Source organism: Candoia aspera, chromosome 13, assembly GCF_035149785.1.
Source record: "Candoia aspera isolate rCanAsp1 chromosome 13, rCanAsp1.hap2, whole genome shotgun sequence".
Lineage (NCBI taxonomy): Eukaryota > Metazoa > Chordata > Lepidosauria > Squamata > Boidae > Candoia > Candoia aspera.
Window position 1 is genome coordinate 1,946,680 of NC_086165.1, and position 27,855 is coordinate 1,974,534.

Here is a 27,855-nt window from a genome sequence, read left to right on the forward strand (position 1 = left end):
CTGGGCAGTTTTAAGACTGTGGACTTCAACTCCCAGAATTCCCCAGCCAGCATGACTGGCTGGGGAATTCCGGGAGTTGAAGCCCACACGTCTTAAAGTTGCCCAGTTGGAGAAACACTGACCCCAAACCAGAGTTTCTGTTGCTTTCCTCTTTCTTCGCAGACTGGACCTGACTTAGCATCGGGTATAAAACAGGGGGGAGGGGGGGAAAAAAGAAAGAAAGAAACCTCCACTGTTTTGTCCCTTCCGGGCTGCCGTCCGCAAAGCACCGCCTCCTCCGCCGCCTCCGCCTCCACCGCCTCCACCTCCCTCCCTCTCGCAGCCCTCCCTCGCCCACCCACAGCGACTCTCGCCGCGGTTGCTAGGATACAGGGAGAGGCGGAGTCTCCTCCTCCGCGCCGCCCGTTGGCTCTGCCCTCGCGGTGACTCCGCCCCTCCCCGCCGGGGGCGTGGCTCCGCGCGCCCGAGGCGCTTCCCTTCCAGGGGCGCTCAGTTGCTCCGCCGCCTCGGCAGGAGGAGGCGGAGCGGGAAGGGGTGGGGCGCGCTCGCGGCCCTCCCCAGCGAGGTGGGGCCACGAACCCCGCCCGGCGCTGCCGGGGAGAGCGACCAGGGCCGGCCTGCCTGCCCGGGGATCCGCCGCCCCCGCTGCCGCCGTCATGTTCTCCCTCCGGGCCCCCAAAGCCACCTTCAAGTCGTACCTTTTGCCGCAGGTAAGCGCCGCCGGTCCGCGCCCCCACGGCCCCGGGCCGCCGCCTCCTCCCCTCCCTCCCTCCCTCCGTCCAGGCCCGGGGCTCCCCAGGGGGTCGGCTCGGCCTCCCGCCTCCCCTCCCCTCGTCCGGAGGCGGATCCGAGAGACTCACCTGGCGGAGCCTCACCTGCGCGGGGAGCAGCCGCCTTGGCCGGCCGGCGGGCTGCCCTGCCAAGAAGGGAGCGGACCTGAGCAGCCCAGGCGGGGAGGGGTCCCTTCGCAGGCGAGCCCCGCCATGCCCATCCCGGGGGGGTCTTTCAAAGGCCCCCCCCCCCGCAGCTTGCAGTTGCCAAGAGGCGGCGGCGAGGAATCCTCCCGCTGGCCAGCCAAGATGCCCCCCCTCCCTCCGGCGGGCACCGGCTGCCCCGCAAAGAAGGGCCCGGGCCGGGCGCAGGGCAGGCTGAGCGCTTGGCAGTGCCCCGGGCCAGGCGCGTCCTCCTCCGCCTCTCTCCGCAGAGGTGCCCCCGGGGTCAACGGAATTGCAGGGACGGGGAAGCCTCCCCGCGCCCCGGGGTGGCTCCTTCCCGTCCGGGCACCCCTCCTGTCCCGGGGCGGGGGCGGGGCGGGGCTCCTGGGAAGATGCCGCCTTTCTCCTCGGCTTGGCCACCTGCATCCTCCGGCTAGACCGCTGCCCCCCGCACCCCGGGTCTCCCCTTGCAAGCTTGCACCCCCAAAACACGTGCTTCGTTTTTATTGAGCGTGGCTGCTTTATCCCTGTTGGAGGAAGAAGGCAGCCAGCGCACTGGGTTGTATCTTGGAAGTTAGGCAAAAAGACAAAATAGTCCACCTGGTGGGTAAGGTAGAGGAGGAAACACACCTTGGAGGGACAGTTTGCCCTGAAGTGATTTTTGAGTTCTTGCAAGGATAAGAGTCCTTGCCCACCGGCTCTGATGAAATCAACACCCTGGAAGCATGTTGGTGTTGGCCTCTTGGATTTCCAGCTGTAATTGAAATATTCCACCTCCTGAAATGTGTGAGAATGTCACCCCAAACAGGAATGAGTTGGCCTAAGGCAGTGTTTCTCAACCTTGGGGGCTTGAAGAGGTGTGGACTTCAACTCCCAGAATTCCTCAGCCAGCATGGCTGGCTGGGGAATTCTGGGAGTTGAAGTCCACACCTCTTCAAGCCCCCAAGGTTGAGAAACACTGGCCTAAGGTTTAAAAGCAAACAGACCCCCTGTTTGAAAAATTAGTAGGCTACTCAATTAGGGTGTTGATTTCAAGACACCTACTGTTTTCCTGGTCATGCGTGAAGTGTGCAAATAATTCGTTATTTTAACAAACCGCTGCTTTCAGAACCGAGCCGCCAAGGAGTCGTTTTTGGAAAGGGTGCCATGGAATGAAGGAAGGAGCCTTAGGATATATAGCTTCACTATGGGAGCCTCTGAATTCCAAAACTTTTGGCTGAAATTTGCTCATTTTTTAAAAAAAACAGCAGGGGTGCTGTCACACCAGTGTTTCACAGGCACAATCAGAAGATGAATCGGAAAAAGTTGCTCAGGGCTGCTCAGACTTGGCGGATCACTTTTGGTGGTTGCTTAATGCTCCGGTCCCGCCCTTTAGACCACGTTAGGGGTTAGCCAACTGTTCAGTCTGGATGGGGCACCCCACCTTCTGTGTTTCTCCCACCTAGAGGGGGGCTTGGCAGGGACTCCAGCTGGGCTCCCCCAGATCAGAGATGAAAGGCCCAGCCTGCTCAGTATCCCGTTCCCAGAGTGACCATCTTCAAAGCCCACTTCACCCATTGAACTTTTTGGCCCTTTTCATCTTTTTGAACTTTGCATCCCATGATGAAGCTGTCTTGTAGAGGTGGAAAAGGCTCTGCAGAGGGCAGGCTGTTAAACGTTATGAGACCCTTCTCTGAAGGTGCTAGAAAGTCGGAGATCCCTTGCACTTACCCCCTTCCACAGCTTCTTCTTGTCCATAGCCTTGATGTTAATAAAAACAAAGCTACCGGTCTTTGTGACCTGTTGGCAGACTTACATTCCACCACAAGGCTTAAGAGTTGCACATAGTTTGGTTAATTGTAGGAGCATATCAACTGTGTATCAATAACCATCAAAGAGATATACAGGAAATAGGGAAGAATTGTTTGCAGAAGCAGCCGAAAGGTTCTGCTTAGGAAAAGGAACATAATTTGGTCTCTTTCATCCTCCTAACAAGAGATTCGTGGTTGCTTTGTGATAAACATGTTGGAATCTCCCTAGTTGCCTTTGTAAAATTGACTTGCCTAGGTTTACAAGGCTCATCTAGGCTTGAAACTGCAGTTATTCTGGAATACCGTTTGTAATCCAGTTTGTTGCAGATTAAGGAGCCGTATACGTCCTCACCAACTAACTATTTCTTCTTAAAGGCATCAGTTTTCTCCAGCGAAGGTCTCAGCTTACGCCTCTTAACAAAACAGATTAGTTGGGAAAAGGTGCTACCGGTCTCCGCCAGGGCATACCCTCCTGAGAAGGAAATGGCTAACGTTGTTTTTGGAAAGGGTTTTTCAGTACATGAGCCCGCATTTTGCTTTTGATTACAGCTTTATTTGCTTTAGCTGGTTTCCTCCTAATTTGCTGTTAAACACGTTTATGATAGCACTGGCTAGTTTTGGATAAAACTGCTTTGAGGGCTGGACAAAATAATACTGGGATTATTTTATGTATTGCTGCTTATCTCCCTTCTCCTGCTCCTGTTTTTCAGGCTGAAGACAAGATAATACCGGAACCTCGACTTAAGAAATTAGAGCCTGTCCTTCTTCCAGGTAAAACATTCCAGACAGATGTCAGAACAGGCTTTGCCCCGTGCAGGATTCTGCTGGAACACATTTCTCAGCCTTTAAGATACTGCAAGACTCTTATTGCTCCTTAAGGGCCTAATTTCCTTTTTAGGCATCTGCAGCTCTTCTTTCAACCCCCAGCTTTCTGTTTTATTTGTCCTGATGGCTTGAACGTTGTACCTTTTTGCCTGTTTGTTCTCTGTACGGCAACAGTTCACGTGTCCACTGCGAATGCCTTTTCCGCCTTCAGAGATTCTGTGGCTTTCCAAAATTGTCCTTTTTTAAACATTCAAAGAGGCCTAGATTCAGGATTTATTAGCCCAACTGATCTCCTGCTTTCAAGAAAACGGCTTCCCCCAGGTTTTCTAGGCGAGAAAAGAGAGGTGTGCAGTATTAATTTTTTTACCGGTTGGTACTGGCTATAAAATTAAATCACCAGGCAGCCCTGTGACACTTATTTCTGCAAATAACCAATGGGAATGGAGGGGGGTTGTGCCTGCTTCTTTCCTCTTTTCCAACTGCTCAGCTGCCTCCTAGAAAACCTCCCAAAGCTCATTGCAGAAGGTGAAGCCGCTTGCTAAGAATCAGGGGGAATGTAATGGTGGTCTTACAAATGTCTGCCAATATTTGTTGGCTCCTTTCCGTGTTATTTTTTCAACACCTGGCACATCAGTGTTTTCTATTTAACTTTACAGAGCCAAGAAGAGAGTGTTCAGTGTTGCAGATACCATTCTTAACACTTAACACTTTCTCTCTCTGAATGGTCAGGCTGGAATAATCCACATAGGCTAAGCCTTCCAGTTGTGCTGAGCGATGCTTGCATAGATGTGGATTTCAGAAATGGGCCTTCGGGTTACTCGAGCAAAATCTGTAAGCGCATAATCCCGTTACAGGCGTTGCAGTGGCAACCGCAGAGCAGAGCTTGGCTTACCATGTTTGCGCCTCCGTTGCGTTCATGCTCAATGATTTATTGGCATTTGATTTCTCTACATTTTGCAGTGTGCTTCCTGGCACTAGACATGTGAGGAGTGGTAGCAGATGCTGGACTGTGACTTGCTAAGATCTCAAAGGAGTCTTGGACAGAAGGGGGCACATTATCTTGAGAATGCTAAGTTGGCAGTGGATTTAAGAGAATGGTGTAGCATCCTTGTAGATTTTTTACAGAAACGTTGCCTTTATGGGGAATGTGTTTGCGCAATGACAGGGAAGTGTGGGAGGCACTTGTGAGCTGGAGAGCAGATATTCTTAAATTCAGTTGCCTGAAGGGAATAAGAGTGCCTTCTCATGCTGAGTGATTGGGCAATGCAAAGGGGAAAAAGGGCTTTGAGTGAATTCCGATTGTTATCTTGTTCTGGCACATCTTGAAGGTCATAATACACTGAGGCAAGTGTGCATAACTGTGTCCTTCCTGTCATGCAGTGCTTTCTGTACGGCCTATGAGACAACAAGCTTATTCAGGGGTTATTCGAATACGTCCCACCTTTGTAAAGGTTTCTGCAGATGACTATTTCCATTTGGTTGCCAAGAACAGGTGGACATCTTCATGAGGTCACCAGAGTAGAGCTCCATTGGCAGGAGATTTTAAGGGTAGGGTTTTGAGCACATTTTCCACACCAATACATGTTATATAATCATACATATCTAGAGGAGTGCCACATGTCAAGGATCTTCAACTAAGATTCACAAGATGCCATGGCAGGAATTGGGATGTCCAGATAAGGAATTAGCAGAAATAAAGTGATCAGACCTATTTGTTTGTTTGTTTTCATCACCGCCCATCTCCCCCAAAAGAGGGATTCTGGGTGGTTTACAATAAAAGGTACTTGATGTAAAAATTCATTCAAGATGCCACTGCACATCCTGGGTTTCAGATCTAAAAGACTAGCTTTTCTCTCATTCCCTTTCATTTCTTAATATTCATATCGCCAAGATAATCTTCTGAACAATATCGCTGTTACCACCAAACAGCATGTCCAAATAATAGTTTGCTGTGCTTAATTATAAAAGGACTCATTTTAAGTCTGTCTTAGCATAGTTTGTTGTCAGCTTCTGCATCTCAAATGTTAAATCTCCTTGAATAGTATTGAATGAAATCTGAACAGGTGGCAACAGTTAAAACAGTGGGCTGTTATTTTGAGGGTTCTTGTGAGACCGTTAATATGTCAGGAGAGCTAAAATCATTTTCAGAAAGCACTTCATGAGCTTGCGAGTTGAATCTCCGAGTGGTAGTTTTTTTGAACCATCAAAATCTGCTACAGAGCAGGTGGAATAGATTCATTTAGAAATAGGTTAGAGGAAATTTACATTTAAATGCCCAGGACATGCTAACAGTAAGCTGCTTGCTGGTGATTACTGTCTCTCAACATTGTCAGGGTAAAATAATCTTTAAAAAAAAACAAATAAATTCAATATATCTGTGGACGTATGTAAACCTATCAGTTATTGTTATCCTACAGCTACCTAAATGCTTCTGCAATACTACAACAAAATAAATAAAGGGACAGAAGTAGAGCAGAGATACAATTTGGAGAGTTCATGGGGAAGAACAATTGCCGATGTAGTTTACCAGAGAGGTGTTGAGTAGCTTTTTCAAGAAGACGGATGAAATTCAAGCTTGATATGGCTTGAGTTGTGCCCATTGTACTGTTCTAAGAGTCGGCAAAACTTCAACGCGGTATGATTTTTTGTTTTGTTACCATTGGAACTCTGGAATTCAACGGTTGATGTTTGACGCAAGAGAGATTAACCTAAAATGTTAATCCCTGAGGACTTCTCTCTTCGTTGCATATCAAATAGACTTCAGCCGGGCAGTGCTTCAGGCATCAGTGAATTTTGTTGGCAGCTGACCCATCGAAACATTGACCACAGAACTGTAAATCGTCAGCCTAAAATGCAAGATGGGATCTGTAACAGTGACCTGTTACTGATCCTATGTATCTGCTTTCCTAAAGGATGGGCAAATAAAGTTTTAAAAGGTGCCCCATTTAGTCAGCATTAACATGTGCGAAGTCTTTGATTGGCATGTAAAGCAGTTGTGTTTTCTACTGTCAAGTAAATAAAGAACTTGGTGCATTGCTTCTGTTGTCAAACGCTAAGCAGATACGGGGTTTAGAAATCCACAGCCCCAGGAAGGCGTTAGGGTCGAGATGCCAAATTCTTTGGCTGGTGTTTCCTTTCCCATAAATTCTCTCCTCTGTTGCAGTTGATCAACAAGTGCTTTTATTCTGCTGCTAACTCAAGGAAAGTTGTAGCGCTTACCTAAAATACAAAGTTTGGGGCAGATTCATGCATGCCCAGAAAGTACAAAATACACTTCCAGGGAAAACTCATATTTATTGGTCATTTAGTGTACGGACTTCTATGAAATGTGGATGATGTAAATGAAGTTCAGAAATACTTGGGTTCAGATCTCCACCAGCTTGCAGAACCTTAGAGAACTGTTACCTGTCTGGCCCCAAGACCAACTTGGCTCTTGGCTTCAATGATCAGTAGCCCCTACATAGAATTTAAGGGTACCGGATTTCCCCTTTTCATCTCTGCTCAACTCAGCATTCCAGCCTTTTTATGTCAGATGGTTACATGATGATATTTCCTGTGTTAGACCTTTGTGGAATTTCCTGGATGTGCTTGGAGAAATACAATGCTATATTGGGTGTCAACTGAGGACAAATCTGTGTTAGATCATTGTAACAACCAAGACTTGAAGCCTCTCTTCTCATTGCAAAACCCTCTCTCTCTACACAGCTGCCCAGCTAAATAGTTTTTTTTTTAAGAATGGACCATCTAATAGATTCAAATAAATCTGGTATGAAGTCCAGATGTTGCCTGCTTTTCTTGATAATTGCCTCTGAAGCATAACTCAGATTTCCGAGGAAATCTTTGTGGAAGATATTTATTTTTGGCTTTAATTTACATGCCTCCCCTTAGGATTTTGGGGGGCTCTTAATTCTGGTGTGATTTCTGCAGATATAACTGTGTGGCTGGACGTTTGTTCAGTTCTTGGCAGAACGAATGCAGCTTTCTTGCTTGAGTCACACACACATGACTGTCATTCTGCATTTGGAACGGCTTGTGCCTGTAAAACGGAAGGAGAGGGGTGCTGGACTGGGGCTAAATTTAGAGTAAACATAATGTTCAAATACCTGCAGATACAGCTGTTGCTTACCTTTGTGTGGGAAGCCAGGGTTCTGAACTGAATGCTGGCCAATGCAAAAAAAAAAAAAAAAGCTTTCAGTTTGATCTGAATTCATAAAAACATAGGGTTGGAAGGGACCCTAGGGGGTCTTCTAGTCCTGCTCCTGAGGAGCATTTTTTCACTTTTTGTTCTTGTGAGTTTCAGATGAGACAGTAGAAAGACACTGACCTGGACTATTCTTTTTGGTTGGCGTTTTATGAACAAGGAATGAGTTTTAAGTATTCCCAAGTGGGTTTGCAAGAAAGCATGCACTACCTGCAGCTTCTGTGGAAGACATGAAGTTTCATTAGCTCTGGGTCATCAGCAGAACAGTTCATAACCTCCCTTTAAATGTTAGATTTTCATTATTTAAAAGCTTTAAAACTACTTACCCTTGAAAACAGAATTGGTTCAACTGGGAAAGTATTATATATATATATATATTACTGTCCCAGTTGAACCAATTCTGAATATACTTGTATTCTCCAAGAATCGGACATATATATCTCCATTCAATCGTGTCCGATTTTTGGAGAATACAAGTATTTTAAAATCAGTTAATAAAAATGTACCATGCTTAATCTCTTGCAGTGGATTTGGACACTTTTTATTGGACGCTTAATTTGTTGTTATAAATAATCTTAGAAAAAATACTCGAAAGACTTTACAGAAGTGTTGTAAGAAAATAAACAGCCTAAGGGAAACGTTTGGAGGATTTGCTTGCAAAGAAGAAAAGAAGAATTGTTTATTGGAGACATCACTTTACATCTAGATGCTTAGGTTCTTGGGTTTCAATAATTATTTCCAATGTTTAAATTTTGGTTCTTTTGCTCTAAATCTTTGCAGCCTGCCAAACAGAAATTACCTAATAATTAGATTCTGGTCGCTATTTGAACGAGTTATACTGTGATCCAAATTATACAGATATTAAGTGAAATGTAAGGGCCCCAAGAAGGGTTGTATTCAACCTCTTTAGAAATAAGTTTTTAGTAGGGCAAGTCAGTGCTTCAGATTCAGTTTCAAACAGGTTCTTTGGAGGGCAAGGACACAAATGTAGCATCTTTCTGTGACTCTTTAAAGTAGCCTCATCTTTTCTTGGGATCCTGAGGTAGCTGCAGAAGACAGCAAAACAAGCAAGGAAAGATGCAGCTGCTTTAAAGAGATGCAAGGAGGTGCTGTGTTCATGCCCCTCCTGCTTCAAAGCACCTTTTTACATCAAATCCTAAGTTTTGTACAGCTCTCGTTTTAAGCAGTTTTTGTCAAGCCCCTTTCTGAAGCCACAAGTTCAGCTGCATTTAATTCGGGCGTTCTTCACCTGAGGTCCCTGGACCCCTTGGAGATCCGTGGATTTCAGAGGGTCTGTGAACTTGCATATGGTGGAGGGAAAGAACCACTTTCTTTTCACCATTAAATTGTCTGCAGTTAACTACATTTTTGTGAGAAGGAGTCCATAGATTTCACTCAAGGGCTCTGTGGCAGAAAACAGTTAAGAACCTCTGATTTAGCTGAAGACTTTATTCAGTGATTTTACCCTCTTCGTGTTCTTTTTTAAGGTGAAATTGTGGTGAATGAAGTGAACTTTGTGAGGAAATGCATTGCAACTGACACAAGCCAATATGACCTCTGGGGAAAGCTGGTTTGCAGCAACTTCAAGATATCCTTCATTACAGATGACACCATCCCACTTCAGGTTGGTTCGATGATATGAATAGGATTGCCCTTAGCGGTGTTGACTCCTAAGCAGGACACCATGGATCTCCACTGGGAAGGCTCTTGATCCTGTGACTTGCCGTCCAGGTTGTTTACCGAGGTATCCTTTTCTGTAGCCAGGATGCATACAATATGGTCTCACGCATGACCCCAGAATAGAGCTTTGATTCTTTCTGAGCCTTTCCACTGTTCTGTCTTGTGTCAAGCTGAGCACGAGACACATGCTAGCACACATCTTGGGTGTGTTTGTGGAGAGAGCAGCATGGCATAAATACACCCCAGCTAGAAGCTCCTTCAGATGTCGTTGGTGGCATCTCAGCTCCCAGCTGTTGTGGGTTTGAGGTTGCTGCATCTCAGCTGACTGCGTTCAGCCATCAGGCAGTCCAGTCCTGCCCAATCTTAGATCATTAGATCTACAGTATGGTTCTCATCATGGGGTTAGATGTTCTGACTCCACTTCACTGGAGTTTTAGGCAGGGTTGTGTTCCCCTTCCAGCCGGTCACGATCTTGCAATCTCTCGTTGTGACACCGCTGTCACTTTCTCACCTCGTCACACCTGTCAATCGAGCGAAACAGGGCAGTGATGAAGATCAACGGGTGGATTGGCTCTTCGGGCATCCTTGTCAAAACTCTGGCCGTGGCCCAGCTGCTCTGGGCACGTTGGGGCTTCCCCGTTCTCTTTCGAAAGAAGCCTGTGTGGAATCCCCACGTGGGCCCCAGACATTTCCTTCATAGACAAGCGGAGGAAGCCCTCTTTGAACTCGGCTTTGGTTCATGCTGTGCGGCTCTTGCGTTGCGCTGCAGTGCAGTGAATTAACCTGATGGAAAAAAATCCAAGTTTTGCAGCTTCTGCTGCCTGGCCCATTTGCATCTTTTCCCTAAATTTGCCCCATGTAAGTGTGGCAAAGGCAGGTAGTTAGTTTAGGTATTTTGTGGCTGAAGGGGAGTAGAGGAAAGATAATTTTATTCCAAGCAAGCACTATTCTTTTTAAAAAAAGGAAAAGGGAAGGGGAAAGTCTCTAAAAACATATGGGCATTTTAAAAATACCTTACAAAACTTTGGAATACAGGTATGGATGCTGAAATTAACTGCAGTTAAGCCACATTAAATGCCAGTCATGTGAGTTGTGTGTCCGAATAGCTGGGAATCAGGGATGGGGTATCTTACAAGAATTGCAACTTCCCTGTTTGGATTTAAAATATAATATTTGTATCACTGTGTTCTAGTGTGTAACAGCATTTTTCTGCCCCCTCAAAAAAAGAAAAAAAAATTCAAGGCAAAGCAAATTTTGGCCTTTCTGCAGCAGGACACAACTAAAATTGTGAGTTCTTGCATATATCTTGAATGCATCTCTTGTATTTCAGAAGTTCCAGTACAGAAATCTTCTCCTAGGAGAACATGATGTTGCCCTGACCTGTGTAGAGCAAATAGTCACAGGTACGGACCAATAAGTTACTAAACTTCTACATTAATTAGGAATTGTGGCATATGAATTGCAGAAACAAAAATACGTGCTAACAGCCTTTATAAGATATGTCTTTTTTATGCTTTGTTTTAAACAAAAGTGTATAATATTTTATGTCTCTTTTCCCCCTTTCTTGCAGTGAACGATACAAAGAGGAAGCAGAAAGTTCTGGGCCCCAACCAAAAACTGAAGTTTAATCCAACGGAATTAATCATTTACTGCAAAGACTTTCGCATTGTCCGTTTTCGTTTCGATGAAGCTGGACCAGAAAGTGCAAAAAAGGTACCGTGTCTTGAGGATCTACAGTTGAAATAGTGGACTGGGGGAAGTATTGGACGAAGACAGTGTTTGCTAACTGCTAATTGTGGGAAGGAAAAGAATGGATCAACCCACCGAATAATTAAAGGGCATTTCACTATTTCAGGGTATTGAAACTGTCAAAAATGGGCCCTCCAGCGTAGCCTCAGAAGTGAAAGGTAGAGTGCTAATTGCGAAGGCAGAAGAAATATATTTTGTCTCATTGATATGATGAACCACTTCTGGACAGGGTTGGGCTTGGAGATGGAAAGTTTCCCAGATAAAAAGATGTTGCGTGCTGGAAAGAAGCTATGCTATAAATTTTGTTCCTTCTGTGTTTTCAGTGGAAGGGATTTCTGCTTGGGGGACATTCCCTCCTTCAGCCTAAATGTAGAGAGGAAGGATGGTGACCTTGTCGGGGATAGGGAAGATCCGTTGCTAGAGTGATGAGGGGTAAAGCATATTTTAAGTCCACAAAAGGCAGATAAGATTCAGAAGCAGCTCAGGCAAACACCTCCATAATTCATGAGCTGTAAGGAGGAGGAGGGGATACAGCACAATCAGACGTGCAAGACTGATGTCAGTCCCATTAGGTAGACCGTGCCAAGAAATTAACTCTACAGGAAGGCTAAAACTACTTTATTGAGATGACAGAATATTAACAGTTCAGGGACAGGCCAGGAACTTGATTGGTTTTATGTCCTGGCATCTTTGGAAGAAAGCTAGCATCCACCGTTTTCTGGTACTACAGTTTAAGGCTTTGTGGTTTGATTTCTGCGTGTGTGAAAGAAGGATTGACGGGGCTGCTTGGGAAGGCCAACCTGGACTTAACAAGCAGGTGAATTGTTAGGGTCTGAAGTATCCCCCTGGGCTGATTCTCGCCCTTGAGCAAGATTTGCATTGAGAAGTGATTTTCTGCTCCTTTAAGCTAGTCAGGGTCTCAGGAAGGGAAGAGATCACCATCCTTAAGGATCTTCCTGATTCTCTAGGGGAATTGCATCCCACTGTTCAGATATTAACCACCAATGGATCGAACAGAATAGGCTTATTTTAAGCCTTGTCAGAGTGGAATTCAACGGTGTATTAAAAGAAAGCATTCACAGAAGAGGTTCTGTTGACTCAAGGCACAGAAATGTGGTTCCCTTTTAAGAGATCCGAAACCCCAGTTCGGCACAGGGAATGACTGTCCTGTAATCCACTCTTCCTGAAAGAAGCAGATGTGAAAATTCACGTGTAGCTCCTGGCAAGTTGGAGTCCAATTTTCCCTGGCAGATGGTTCATCTGCACATATATTAAACCTCCCAAATGAATGTTTGGGCTTGGATTTAAAAAAAAGAACAAGAAGTCTATTCAGTGTGGCATGTACCACTAGTTGGCACCTTGGTTTAAATTTCTCATACAGCTGTGTGTTGAGGCAGGGGTGTTTTTTTCCCAGTTGGTGGAAACTGTAAATATCTAACATCCTGAAACTGAGACATGGGCTGAGTTGATCTTGTTTAGCAAGCTAAAATAGATTGGGTTTTTTTTTTCAAAAAATGGAAGCATAGAATACAAAGGGACCTTTGAGTGTGTTCCTCACATTAGCAGAACCAAATGTTTACACTGCCCAGTATTAGCAGAGTTTAATCTCACAGCACGTACAGTGCAAATAATTTTCTGTAGTATTGCTACGTGTGCTTCTGCACCATCCGGGCCCATGTGAACTTGTGTATGCACCAAAATGGGCGTGGAAGACCGCAACGTGCCAAGGAGTGAGAAATAATTACTTCTAACATGGTGGACAATTAGCTTAAAAAGCTGTGCAAGAGCAAAGTGTCACACGCAGTGCCCAGATGTCACCTGAACCAGCTGATACATTTTGGATTATTTTCCATGTCAACGTTAGTTAGATATCCTCATGGACTGACTAGTTTGTTAGTCACTTGGCAGAAAGGTAGGTACTGGCAGTCCCCAACAAGCATTTCCTTTTGATTTAATCAATGCAGGAAACACATAATTCTTTCATCTGATCAACAGAGGAAACATATAAACAGTAGGCTTTGACCCCTCCATAATCCATCAAGACATTTTCCTTGTTCTTAGCAGCCTTTGGCTCTGTTATTTTTCCCAGAACAAAGCTGATTTTGGGGCTGTCAGAGAAAGATCAACATGTCTCTGCTGCTCCTTAACACCCATCTGCTGGAGGAGCAATCTAAAAGGAGCACTGGCAATCAGCTGCAGTATATTTTTAGCCAGAAGACTAGGAACATGTCACAGTCATCTCAGTTTTCCATATCACTTCTCTGTTTCGGCTTGCTCCAGTCATCCTTGGTCCTGGGTGTTGTTGATGCTACTTAAATTCCAGGATTTGTAAACCCGGTTGAAAACCCAGTATCATGTTGTGCTTCTGAGCCCACTTCTGGTTGGCCAAGGAAGAGAAATAGGGTGCGCCACTTGTCAGCCAAGGATGATCAGGAAAGTTTTATCTTTTCCATATGAGTCTGTTCTCTCTTGCTTCACTTTTTCTTTTCCAAACAGGGAGGGTCCCAAAGGAGAGAAGGCTGTCAGTGAGTTAGTCTCTGTTTGAGTCGAGTCATAGTTCCTGCACTACAGAGGAAACAGTTCCAGGCTCCCTCTCTCTCTTGCTGTTTTCATGGGGGTATTTCCTCCCAAACATTCCCAGTTTGGGAATGTTAAAACCCTTTCCCGTTTCCTTTGGAAGAAGAATATGTCTTTAGGCCAGAAGGCGGCGACTACTGAGGTCTGGGGGGATGCAGTTGGCCTTCCCAGCCTTCCACACCAAGCCATTCCTTGATGCTGCGTCATCACCTGGATGATTGTGGCTGAATTATACTGGCTCTTTTGGACTAAGAGGAACGGGAAGCCTCAGGAAGTGAGACCGCTATGATCATTAGGCTTAGAATCTTCCAGAAGCTTGAAAAACGGCCTGCAGTCCTGTCACCGGAATTCAACCATTTTGCCAATCGTAGTTTGCATAGGCATGTGGGACGTGTCCTGAATAAACGGGTGGGTAGAAACTGAAAAGGCGGCGGAAACCCTGCTGGCTTCAGTCTGCAGTTCAGTTGTTTTTTGCTGTCAAATGATTTTTGAGTCAGGCGGGTGTGGGAGGGAGGGGAGCTGGGCTGTGAGCAAGGCCATTGAAGAATCAGATCAGCAGCTCCATCGGAGAGGGTGTGTTTCAGGCAGGATTCCGAAGTGACCCTCGCTTTGGACGCCGAGAGGACCCTTAGCTTGGTTTGATGGCTCAGCTAAACTTCACGGTCCTTGGGGAGAATGAAAACCGCTCTATCAGAATTAGTTTGACCTGCTGGTTGAAAGCAGTAATGGTTGTTCAGTTGCGTTGCCTTCAAACTGGGGCGGCCCCTTCGCCACTGGCTGCGTATTGGCAGATTAAATTACCCTACTTGGGCACAGAATGCTTAAGATAAATGGCGTTTGGTATCAAAGCTGTTCCCGCTCTCTTATCACTCTCAAAGGCAGCCTTCTGTGCTCTGTCCTCTCCAGATGTTTGGGACCGGAGCACCCGGAATTCCCAGCCAGATGTGCTGGAGGGTGCTAGTTGGGACAAGGCCCCCCAGCTTCCCTCAGGTGGGGATGGGGATCTTCTGGGCCTCACCACAGAAGGAAGAGCAAAGCTGCCCTCCGTCTGAGCACGTCACACCTAGAAGAAGCAGTTAGACGGAGGAGGATTAAGTGTCATGCTCTTTGGGCAAAGATGTTGTCAAAAAGTCTTCTTTTTTCTCCCCGAAACCACCTTATGAAGTGAACTTACTAGGTAGAGCATGAATACAGCATAAAGACATTCTGTTGGGGTCTAGTATGGCTTAGTTCACAAAACACTCCAAAACAATATGTGGTTGGCTTGATTTGGGTTTAGTGTGTTTCATGAACTTAGGCCAGCCTTTCTCTACCTTTTGACCCTGGAGGAACCCTTGACATATTTTTTGGGCCTCAGGGCCCCTGCACATTCAGGCTCACATTTTTTGGGCCCCTGCACATTCAGGCTCAAAGATAGGCCAGAAGTTACAACATTATTATATTTGTTTCATGGGTAGGCCTGTCTATATGCACTAACAGTGTTTGTAAACTGAAAATTAAGAATGAGACTTACCTCTTTAATTGTCATGAGTAAGAATGGTGAGCAGGGGGCTCCCATCCAGGCTGTAAAGCGCATGCGTAGCACTGAGGAATTAGGTAGCCATTCCAAGAGACACAGATCGGGACCGCCTTAACCTTTGGGGTTTATTTGTCTGGGTTTTTCCCACGCTTCTTCAGTTTGTTAGGATTTCTGTTATGTAGCAGTAATAAAACCCTAGAGACCTGTTCCTTGTCTCAGCGTGGTTCCTGGCTGTTAGGACATTAATGTGAAGTTTCCCAAATTTGAAATAATTTTTAAAATAAATCGTGATCTCCCAGGGAACCCCTAGTGACGTCTCGCGGAACCCGAGGGTGCCACGGGACCCTGGTGGAGAAACCTTGACCTAGACCATTATGATTTATTGAATAAACCAGGCTTAATGAAATAGGTGGTCCAGCCAATGAGTTCTGCCCACCCTCTGCAGCCCATTTGGCTGCTTTACATGCCATAGGAAAAGGCCAGATTTCAAAAGTGGGTTTCCAGAGTGTCTATCAAGGTGGAGCAGGGCCAAAAAAAAAAAAAATCGGATCTAAGCATTATCTTTAATCTTCCAGAAAAAGGCAGATGAACGCATGAACGCCCTTCCAGAAGAGAGACGAAAATAAAGGAGGTTGCCTACCAATAGAGCCCATCCGATTGGTGTGGGACACAGAAAGCAAAATCTTTCCTTGGGTCTCCCCTAGGAGTGATCCAAAACCAACCCATAGCCAACCCTGATTCTCAGCCTGTTCCATCTGGGCTGATTCTCAGAAAGTAGGAACTGAAAGTTGGAGCAGTCGGTTTCAGCCAAAGCTCTTAACAGGTCTTCCCTTTTTGCCCCATAAGCACTTCTGAAAACAAGAAAATGATTAATCCGTGAAATGTTTTCCCCTGGTAGACAGAAAAATGTTGACCTTTGTCCTTTTCCATGGCATATTGTGGAGGCCATTGGCAGACTGGCACTAATAAGAAATGGCATCCATTAAAACCCACGACAAAGCCGTTACTGTGTGCGGTTGCTCTTTCAGGCATCAACAGCTAACAAGTTGGGCTTTTGGGGAGGGGAGGAAATCAAAGTTGCGGGCATTCCGGAAGGCAACACGTTTCCGCCGAGAGCTGACTTTGGAAGTCGGTTCTCCGATCCTTCCTCGTAATTTCTCACCCATGAAACTAATTTGTATGGGGTTCCACCTCGCTTGTTCTCGTCTGAAGATTGTTTCTTCTTTTGTCTCTCCACCTCCAGGTGTGTCTTGCAATAGCACACTACTCCCAACCCGCAGATCTCCAGCTGCTTTTTGCATTTGAATACGTGGGCAAGAAATACCACAATCCAGGTAATGGAGACCTCTGAAATGCCAGGGGCGGCGGCTTTTTCGATTGTCACCTGGATATTAACTTCTGCAGGAGCTATGTGATGATTGCAAGAAGCCATATTGTCTGCACCACTTATATTATGAACAGCTTTAAAACAGCCTTTCTGTAGTCATCTGATTTTGTTAAAATGATGCAGAGAGGGTTCAGAAGAGGAGACTAATCTGCAGTTCGGGGTTGAACTGTGGAAACCTTGCTGTTCTCTGAGCCTGGTTGTTGGCTTGCAGACGTTTCATGACCCAACTAGGTCACACCATCAGTGAGAGTCAAACACCACAGAGAGGGTTTGAGACCTATGCTGCTCTCAGATGTATCAATCCTTTCCATTTATGTGTTTTGGTTCAGTGGACATCTGAATGTCCCTCCCTTCCCTTGGTGATAGATTTCTCTCTGGGTCCAGATTTACCCCACTGGGGACACTCCAGCATCTTCCCCTATTAGGTGGCTCAACATCTTTCCACTCAGATTTTGGCTACTCCTGCTGAGCTGGGTACACACCGACTCCACTTAGTTGTGTCAACCTATCAGTCAGATCAATTTGCAAGAAACACCTTGGGGATGGGTGCAAGTTCTTTCACTTCTGGGCGTTCTTGACTGAAGACCTTCAGAATCAATTCTGATCATTAGGAATGAAGTGACTTGAATATCAACTGGTTAGTTTTCCTCTGTATTAGACACAGATATTATAGAACAATTGGGGGAAATTTGTCCATCTCCAATCTTTTAACATAAGCCATATGGGCTCTCTGTCATAAAGCTGTGGGAGGGGGCCTTCTCTCAGATCAAAAACTTTGGCAGCAAAATGGCAGGTGGACAGACTGACTTTGGGGCAATCCCCACTAAGAAGTTGTCGCCCCAGACCATGAGAACCTGACAACAGGTGGGGAATTAGGGAAATTCAGCCTGGTTGTCACTGCAGTTAAAAAAACTCACTGCAGTTTTCAGCATTTCAGTTCATTTGTCCTCTGTTAAAAACCCGTGCATTGAATATTGATCCCTCTCTGTTTTTCCTCTAAAATCCTGTCCCTCTGTCCATTCCCACTCTGAAATGAAAATATTCTTCTTGCTCTGTTTCCTCCAGCAAAAAAGGTTAATGGAATTGACCCTGGAGGAGGAGGAGGAGGAGGAGGAGGAGGAGGAGGAGGAGGTGGTGGTGGTGCTGGCCACCAGACCCCCTTGTTTGAAACTTTCTCAGACTGGGATAGAGAAATCAAGAGGACGGGAGCATCAGAATGGCGTGTGTGTTCAGTCAATGAAGGCTACATGATATCCACCAGGTGAACCTTTTTCTTTCAACAAGGAAGTGACAGCAGGGCTGAAAGCAGGATCAGTGTGAAATGTAGGGCACCATCTGCTCTTCCTGTGAGCTGTTCTCTTCAGAGATGACCACTGATGTATTCAGAAGGAAGTGTGTTTGGATTGCTAAGAAATCTTGGAAGGCTCCTTATTTTTAAGATCTTGTGTTGGAATTAAAATGGCCAACTTAACTTCAAAATGATGGGTATGACCCTCTTTCTGTTTTTTCCGAAGCCTTCCAGAATATTTTGTCGTGCCCTCCTCTCTTGCGGATCAAGATCTAAAGCTGTATTCTTACTCCTTCACGGGACGACGGATGCCAGTAAGTGCGAGGGAGGTGTGGCCGTTCTTTCTTAAGTATAAACAGAGACAAGAGGTGGTGCGTTATTAGACTGAAAGAAATGGAGGCTGCTCTGATGACAGAGAAGAGTTTCTCTTTTTCCTGGCAAGGGGGCCCTGTGGCCCCGGTAGTGCACAGTGGGATACAAAAAGTCAGGAGTTTGGTAGCACCTGTTCTGACTAGCGAATTTTATTTAAAGGCATAAGCAGAATAAAATTTGTTAGCTGGAAAAGATGTAACCAGACTCTTGATGCTTTGACACCGTAGACCAGGGTTTCCTGACCAGGGTTTCCCAGCCAGGGTTCCGTGGCACCCTCGGGTTCTGCGAGAGGTCCCTAGGGGTTCCCTGGGAGATCACGATTTATTTAAAAAATTATTTCAGATTCGGGCAACTTCACATTGAAGAGCTAAGTTTCCTTCTTCATTTTCAGTTTAAGAACACTGTTAAGGCATATATACAGGCCTACACATGAAACAAATACAGTCGGTTTTTTCAGTACTGTCTTAAGTCCGAACCGTCACTACACAAATGGTTGTTAAGTGAGGACTACCTATATAATAATTTTGTGACTTCTGGCCTGTATTGGAGCCTGAATGTGCAGGGGTTCCCTGAGGCCTGGAAAATATTTCAAGGGTTTCTCCAGGGTCAAAAAGTTGAGAAAGGCTGCCATAGATTAACCCAGCTCTTCCCTATAATGATTGGGATGCAAATTATTCATAAGATCCAGAATGTCTAGTAAGCTGATATTTTTGACCAGGATGCTCTGAGGCCAACAGGGAAGAAATGGAACAGAATAAAACTGTGTTGGGATGGGAGGCATATAACAGTAGCCAACAGGGGCAAGAAACACAAAAGAAACTATCCAGGTCACTGTGAAACCCCTGAAAGAAACCACTTTGTTTCAGCAGCTTCAGGCACCAATTTCTGAACCTTCTCTCTGAACCAACTTCTTGTGGTCAGTTGAAAACGAAGACGGATTCTTAAGATGCTGTTGACTTTCTCCGGGCATATTGTGATGTGCGGAACTTTCCGCTTCCCTTAAAACTGTGCCTTGATTTCCTAGATGTGGTGTTGGAATCATTCCAACGGGAATGCTCTGGTGAGAATGGCCCACATCAAGGATGCCCTTCAGCAGCGGAAGATAGACCAACGGTAAGGATCGCGGTCTGATTTCATTTGTCTTGCTCTCTGTCTTGACCTTCTGCCCCAGCAGAGAGCACAGATAACGCAGAGTAAAAGTGATGCGGCTTGGCATTCTGCTCCACCGTGCCCTTAAAGCCATCCTCTCCGCCCAGCATGGCCCGTGGTGAGAACGGCAGGCATGCCAAGGAGCCCTGTTGGCAGATGGAGGGATGAGGATCGCAGAGCATCAGACTGGGAAGAGTCGGTTTCTTGAGTTTCAGGGGATGTTCATGCAAATCATTTTGCACTGTTTTGCACAATTTTATTTATTTATCTATCTATTCATCATATTTTTATTGCCGCCCATCTCCCCCACTCGGGGGACCCTGGGCGGTTCACAATGAAGCAGTATAATATACAATAAAATCAGAATAGTATCAATAGATACACATATAAAATATAATAAAATCCAAGCGATTATCGAGTCTTGATAGAAGTTACCGAGAGTTAAGCCAGCTGACTCAAGTGTGGCGAGATTGCCTCCGTGTCCCTTCTCTTATCCACCCCCCGCTCTGGCCATCTGGTGCTTCAGAGCAGAGTATTTTTTGAGGCTGTGGTTGGGTGTGTGGTTGCTGACAGGATACAGCGAGGCTAGGGAGCAGATGCTAGCAGCTTTCTTCAGGCTGAGAAGGGGCTTTGGGGCCAGCCACGGGGAGGAGCCGTCCTGAACACATCTAGAAATGTCCTCTCTCTGATTCCTCTTCCTTTTCTTTTAGGGTTTGCAATGCTATCACCAGAAGCCATCCACAGAGGAGTGACGTATACAAATCTGACTTAGATAAAAGTCTGCCAAACATCCATGAAATCCAGACTGCCTTTCTCAAACTGAAGCAGTTGTGTGTGAATGGTAGGCCCTCCCAATCCACTTCGATGGGCCTTGTTTTGCAAAGGAGGTGGGCAATCTGAGATGGGCAGGATACGTGCAGAACACGTTCTCTAAGATCTGAGAATATCAACTTCTCAAAGACAAGTCCGAAAAGGATTGCTCAAATAGCACTGAGTATCCAGTAGCTACGACTCTCTAATCATAGTCAGTCGTGAGACAGGAAGGAGAAACTGCCCTCTTCTGTGTTTCTAAATATTTGTGTATTTATTTGTTTATTTCTCAAATTTCTATCACCGCCCATCTCCCCCAAAAAGGGGGACTCTGGGCGGTTTACAATAAAAGCAGCAGTTAAAACCGTGAAAATATAAATTACGATATACAGTAAACAGCCAATAAACAAACATAAAATAAATACGAAATCTAAGGAGCGAGGACCTCATTCACTGGGGAGGGATCCACGGTGCCAGCCTCCCCCAGGAAGAATTATTGCCCCTCCCACCCCGGGCGAGGCGGCAGAACCAGATCTTCAAATTCGTCCGGGAGCGAAGGGGCCTGCCTCACCTCCGGGGGAAGGATGTTCCAGAGGGCGGGTGCCGGTGCAGAGAAGGCCTGCCTCCTGGACCCTGCCTGATGATGTTTTATTATAAATATCTCCTCCTGATGATGTTTTATTCTGAAGGCCTGGAGAATATAAGTATAGGAGCACTGCGGTATCATTTTCACTTTCCTTCACGTGTTCCTGTCATCTGGGAGATGAATGTAAAGATTGGTTTCCATCTTGGCCTAAAGCTTTAAATAGCTATATACAAGCATTGGTTTGAAAAAAAAAAAACTGGTTAAAATTTGCCATATTTTTTGGCAGGGCCGACCATAGACGTAGGCAGGGTTGAGGGTTCTGGGGGAATTTATATTCAAACCTTGAAGGAATACATGCATCTGTTGTCCTCCCTTAATCATGGTCAAGCAACTTGTAAATCCGTTGTGCTTGGACTCTGTTTCAAAGACAGCCACATCACCCCATAATGCTGGTCCTTGATATTGCAAAGACGTTCTTGAAAATAATTTCTCCCTTTTATCGTAGAACCTTTTGAAGAAACGGAGGAGAAATGGTTGTCCTTGCTGGATAATTCCCATTGGCTGGAGTTTGTGAGGTATGGAAGGAGGTTGGAATCTTCTCTCCAGAAAATCTGGAAGACCACTTACCATAAACACAATGTCAATTCAAAGATTAAAGTTGTATGACTTGCAAACGAGATCCTCAGGAAGAGTCCCTGTCTACGCATGGTGTAGAAAATCTGAGTTTTGAAAACGTGAATCTCCTTCTGGAGAAATCAGCATGGCCGGGCATTAAAGCTAACTGATTTCTGGAAATGTTGTATGATGATTAACCTGTAAATTCACTTAAGTGAGCTAATCTAGGGTCTGGGATCCCTTGGTCTAGGCTCTTCCTGAAGCATTCTGCAGAACTGGTCTATATGCTGGACAGCAAGCATGTTTCAGTAATTTTACAAGGTAAGCCACACAATTTTGAAAAATCATGTTGATGCTCATAGAAAACTTTTATATGGTCTTAATTAAGCATTTGTAACAAAAATAATTTCAGTAATATTGAGTGCTGGCCTGGCACCATGTTCAGGATTAATTCACCCAGTTCTTTCCCATATATTTATCCCTATTCCATGCCATAAACAGAACTCTTTTCTTGTTTGTTTGTTTGTTTGTTTGTTTGTCGAATTTTGCCACCGCCCATCTCCCCCCAGAGTTCTTCTCTCATCCAGTTCCTTCCTGGCGTTCATCTGGTGTAGAGACACATCAAACCAGATGGATTGCCATACAGTTGAAGTTTTGATGAGTTGTGCAGGCATTTAAAACCGGTTTCCACCAACATTCATGTAAAAAGCAGATACTTTGCAATAGATTTTTATGTTCCTAGAGGGTCCTTTGTTGACCCTGTGGCTCTGAATAAGTTATACAGCATAGAAAAGCAGTTTTGTGTTAAAAATAGATCCCTGTGCAGTGAGTTGCAGCCAGTTTGCCCAGACAGATAGGGCAGGGCAGGGCAGGGCAGCTTTATTGTCATCCCACTATACACTATACACCAAGTGCATAATAAAATGAAATTTTGTTGCAGTTGGCTCACAAACACAACCAGACACTAAAATAAAAATACCATAATTACTATAAAATATACATTCTTCCCACATTCCACATTCCACTTAAAAAAACGTATTAAATATTCAGGAGTCTAATCACAAGCTGGTTCTTGTCTTAATGAATCATCTAATATGGGATCAGACAACATCCTCCCGACCAAACTGGGAGTACAGTATGTGGAAATAAAAGAGAATGCAGGCTCTGTGGTGTGTGATTAAATTCTACTTCCATTCCATTGTCAGTCACACTGTCCTCCACTGTCAGCCCCACTAGACCAAGAAATCACCTCCACAGGAAGGCTAAAACTATTCTTATTAAAATTGGCTATAACAACAATCTGGCAGGTCTGATGGTGTTCTACCTCCTCCTCCTCCTTGTAGCTCAGTGAATTAGGGAGGTGTCTTTCTGAGCCACTTCTGAATCTTGTCTGTCTGTCATGGACTTAAAATAAGTTTCACCCCTTCTTGTCCTGGCAATGCAGCTTGCATATCTCCATCAAGGTCTTCTTCCTGGCACTCTCCATCCACCCATCACAATAGCATTGGTTGTGCAAAAAGAATCCTGAGGTCTGGTGGCTAACCCTTTCCTTCTTCCACAGAGGAAGAAGGGCGAGACTTGAGCTGCTGCGTGGCTTCCCTCATCCAAGTGATGTTGGATCCCCATTTCCGGACCATCGCTGGATTTCAAAGCCTGATTCAGAAGGAGTGGGTCATGGCAGGATACCCGTTCCTAGAGAGGTGCAATCACTTGAAGAAATCCGACAAAGAGGTAATAGGATGAAAAAAATTATCAACGTGAAGAAATGGCATGGGGAACTTAACGAAATTAAAACTGGGATTCCTCTGCCCAGAAAAAGTAATACAGTGATCCATTTAATTCAGCGGGGGAGAGCGGGCAAGGTGCATGGAGGGACCGGGGGCAAAGCCAGCATGCGTGGACCATTCCTGATCACAGCTTGAGTTCACCCTTGTGAGAACAGGCAACGGCCTGATGGATCAGTGCAAAAATGCTGGACTACAGACATTTAAGGGTGGAACTTAGTGGATCTTGTCTGATCTCCCCACTAAAACAATACAAGGAGAGCCAGACCTGGTTCAAGCTTGGGTGGGAAGCCACTAGGAAATCCCTTGGGGAGACTCGGAAGTATGAAAGGACACCCTTAAAAAAGGCCACGGCAAACCAACTCACGGTTGAGTCCGTGAAGTCACCGGGAGTCGAACGCAACTTGAGGGAGCTTTGCTTTGCTTTGCAATCAACTCAGGTGTCCGCAGAGGTCTTCTCCACCTAACCACGTGTCTCCCCCAACTCTAGTCTCCTTTATTCCTGATGTTCCTTGACTGCGTCTGGCAGCTGCTGGAGCAGTACCCGTCGGCCTTCGAATTTTCGGAAGCTTACTTAACCATCTTGTACGACAGCACCCGGATCTCACTGTTTGGTACTTTCCTCTTCAATTCTCCACACCAGAGAGTAAAGCAAAGCACGGTGGGTGCAAAACATGACCAACAGAGCTGGGAAGGGTCAAACCAAGGGGCCATAGGAGGCAGCACTGAAATGTGTGAAGAGCTTGACTTTACCTGGAGCCGGGAGAGTATCTGTCATGGTATTACAGGCAGTCCTCACTTAATGACCACAATTGGGACCAGGATTTTGGTTGCTAAGTGATGTGGTTGTTAAGCAAATCTGACCCGATTTTACAACCATTTTTGCAGCGGCATTAAGCGAATCACATGGTTGTTAAGCGAGCCACGTGGTCGTTAAGCAAATCACATGGTTCCCCATTGATTTTGCTTGCCAGAAGCTGACTGGGAAGGCTGAAAAATGGTGGTCAGTTGACCACAGGATGCTGTGATGGTGGTAAATGTGAACTGGTTGCCAAGCACCCAAATGACAATCATGTGACCGCGGGGACCGCTGCGACGGTCATAAGTGCGAGGACTGGTCGCAAGTCAGGTTTTAGTGCTGTCGTAAGTCTGAACCATCGCTAAACAAATGGTCATTAAGCCAGGACTACCTGTACAGTCATGGTGGTTGCCCCTAAGCAGACATGTTGCACTTCAGTAGGGAGCTTTTTCATTGTGCAGTTTAAACCTTCAAGGTAAGGGCAGTGTGAGGCACAGGACCTTTTGTGCTGAGAAATTGTGAAGTCGCTGATTTTAACCTTTATCAGTTTTAGAGTGGACTCAAATCTCAACTCTTTCCCCCACGCAGACAAAAAATCTGATGCTGGAAAAGTGTAGCTCTCAAGCATGAAGAGAGTCTGATTTTTGTATCTTCCAGTTGTGTGACCCTAATTAAGGACATAAGCCATGCCCTGCTGGATGGGACCCCTGGCCCATCTTGTCCAGCGGCCTCTTCTCCCAGTGGCCAGCCAGCTGCCCAAGGAGGCCCAGCAGCCACCCAGCAGGCGGCCTCCAGAGCCAGTCCCACCCCCGTCAAGGCTACGAGCCTTTCTCTTCATTGCAAGGAAGGCCTCCTGACGTGGGGTCTCCCTACCCCGGTCTTAGCCCAAGGTTGGGGCGGGCAGAAGGGGCTGGTGCTCAAGACAGGAGTAAGCCTACATCACTGATCAGTTACAAGACATGTAACTATTGTTCTCAGGCTGCTTCCGTTTAGCTTAGTTTAAAAAGTAAAGAATAAAATGTTTCCTTTAAAACCAAAAGTAAATAGTTGCCGATCGTGTCATGAATCGGACAAATACGTGTCTGTGGTAACCTACTAATAAAAATCTTGGAAACTGGAAGGATGCAGGTTCACCTGGCTGAAAATTATGGTAGTTACCATCCAGCACAGCTTTTCTCAGCCTTGGCCATTTTAAGATGTGTGGACTTCAACTCCCAGAATACCCCAGCCAGCCAGCCATGCTGGCTGGGGAATTCTGGGAGTTGAAGTCCAACTTCTTAAAATGGCTAAGGCTAGGAAAACTGATCCAGCACAGTCAGGGCACAAAGGTGGGGGAATCTCCCAGGACACCTCAACAGCTCCAAATGAGTCTTCTGAGGGTCGCAGCCTTCCTGTTTGAGAAGGGAACATTGGTTTCTTCTTTGAACATCCTTTGATTTGGTTTCTTCCAGGAATTTGCCATAAGCAAAAATATTCAGCTGGGCGATGAGAAAGGCCTAAAATTCCCTTCCACTTGGGACTGGTCTCTTCAACTCATGCCAAGGGATCGCCTGCTCTTTCACAACCCCCTGTATATTGGGAAGAGCACCCCCTGTGTATGCAACGGGACTGTGAAAACCTTTAAAAGATCAAAGGTAAGAATGGGACGATTTAACAGTTGGGTTGCAGCGATGGCAGGCTTTGTCATGGGAATGGAAGCAGTGCTTGGAGGCTGTGCATCCCTCCTTGTTCCTTTGGCTTGAGAAACATGTGATGGAAGCCAAATTCAGCTTTTCTTTTCTTATTACAGTTACGGTGGGTTTTTTTTTTAAATGTATCAGTGCACAGTAGGAGAAAAGGTAACTCATCTTCAACTAATCAAGTGGCCTACTTGCATTTTGGGGATGTGAACTGTTTAAAAATCTCTCTCTCGTAAGTAAATACATACCGGACACAGACACAGACCCACAAACACATCTACTTTGCAGAGAGAGTTGAAATGGTTGGAAGGAAGTCTTGGAGATGGCTGGGGTCAAGCCCCCCGCACAGCCGCAAATCCAACAAGCGAGCATCCCCGGGATTTCAGAAAGGCGACCTTCGTGTTTATCGGGTGTGAAGCCTTAACCTTGAAAACAGGAAGAGTAAATTCCCAGGCAGACTTTTAACAAGCCAATTAAGGCAGAGTCTCTTTGAAACATTTCCTTCCCACAATTCCCACATCAGGGCTGGTCCAGGTCAGCCCCATTAGGTAGACCAGAAAATCCACTCCACAGGAAGGCTAAAACTACTTTGACTGAGGTTGGCTGTCATAACAATCTTGCAAGTCTGATTGTGCTGGGCCTCCTCCCCCTTACACTGGGGAGGTGTCTGTCCAAGCTTCTTCCTAATATTACCTGTCTGTTGCAGACTTATGAGAGGTTTCATCCCTCATTGCTTTGGTAATGGAGCTTGTACCTCTCCATCCAGGTCCTCGTCCTTACTCTGTACAGTCTGCCTCTGCTTACGCCAAAAAAACCTATCCTCTGCCTGCTTTCCGCACTCTTTCACAGCCACATGGGTTATTGGAGCTCTTAACTTGGGGTCCTGCAATGGACACACAGAATTCTGGACTAGATAGCAACAAGCCATATCTGCGGTTGCCTTAATTGTATCCAATTCCTTTATTCACTTTACATGTACAGGTAGTCCTCACTTAACAACCATTCATTTAGTGTTAGTTCGGACCTACAGTGGTGCTAAAAACCTGACTTGTAACTGATCCTCGCACTTATGACCGTCGCAGCGTCCCACAGTCACGTGATTGCCATTTTCAACCTCCCCAGCCAGCTTCCAGCAAGCAAAACCAATGGGGAACTGCATGGTTTGCTTCACAACCGCCACAAAAAGTCATAAAATTGGGTCAGATTCGCTTAATGACTGCTTCACTTAGCAACTGAAATTCCAGTCCCCAATTGTGGTTGTTAAGCGAGGACTACTTGTAACAGAGCCTGTGCGGCAAACAGTGGTGAACTGAGCCGATTTTATTTCACCTTTTGCCCCCAGAAGAACTACAGCTCAACCCTCAGAGGCCTCCCGTCTTCCCTCAGGAACGGAATCATCAGCGAGCAAGACTGTCTCCCACGAAGGAACTCCCTCATTCTGAAACTAAAACCCGACTTCCTTCATCACATGGACAACACTACAGATGGCATGGAGCAGTATTTCCGGGACTGGTTTTCTAAGCCGGCGGACCTCCACGGCGTCATCCTGCCCCGGCTCTCCGGAACCCAGATCAAGCTCTGGAAACTCTGCTACTTCCGCTGGGTCCCCGAGGCCCAGATCGGCCACGGGGGCTTCGTCACCGCCTTGCACAAAATCTCCCTGTTGGCGGACGAGGTGGACGCCTTGAACCGGCGCCTGCGGCAGCGCAACGGCAGCCCCCCGTTGCCGGCCGGCGCGTCTGAGCTGGAGCAGAGCCGGATGTACTTCGGGGCCCGCGGGCTCAGCGGCGGTTCCGCGGCGCCCGACTTCCTCTCTTCCGCCTTTCCGTTCTCACCCGTGGGCAACCTTTGCCGGCGAAGCATTCTGGGCACGCCGCTGAGCAAGTTCCTGAGCGGTGCCAAAATCTGGTTGTCGACAGAGACCCTCGCCAACGAGGACTAATTTGACACTTCCTGCTGTCTTAACCCAACACTGCTACTGGGAGCTGCCATAACTTTATGGACAAAGTTGATGTTTTTGCACAAAATATTTAAAGGCAAAACCCTCGTGCTTTAGTGACGCCCAGATTTGCTTTTTAGTTGTGCGGTCGATTGGTCTGTAGGGCACGTA

At 46.0% G+C, this 27,855-nt stretch overlaps 1 protein-coding gene across 1 annotated transcript; it reads left to right on the forward strand.

Moving 5' to 3' along the window:
- Positions 1-544: 544 nt before the first annotated feature.
- MTMR10 (myotubularin related protein 10) lies at positions 545-27,855 on the forward strand. Its single transcript, XM_063313918.1, has 16 exons — positions 545-710; positions 3,436-3,496; positions 9,239-9,375; positions 10,762-10,834; positions 11,002-11,144; positions 16,520-16,610; positions 17,729-17,924; positions 18,178-18,265; positions 19,348-19,436; positions 20,183-20,313; positions 21,374-21,443; positions 21,734-21,804; positions 23,045-23,214; positions 23,758-23,928; positions 25,518-25,700; positions 27,088-27,855. The coding sequence occupies exons 1-16, from the start codon at positions 657-659 to the stop codon at positions 27,685-27,687; spliced, it is 2,328 nt and encodes a 775-aa protein (XP_063169988.1). The 5' UTR covers positions 545-656; the 3' UTR covers positions 27,688-27,855.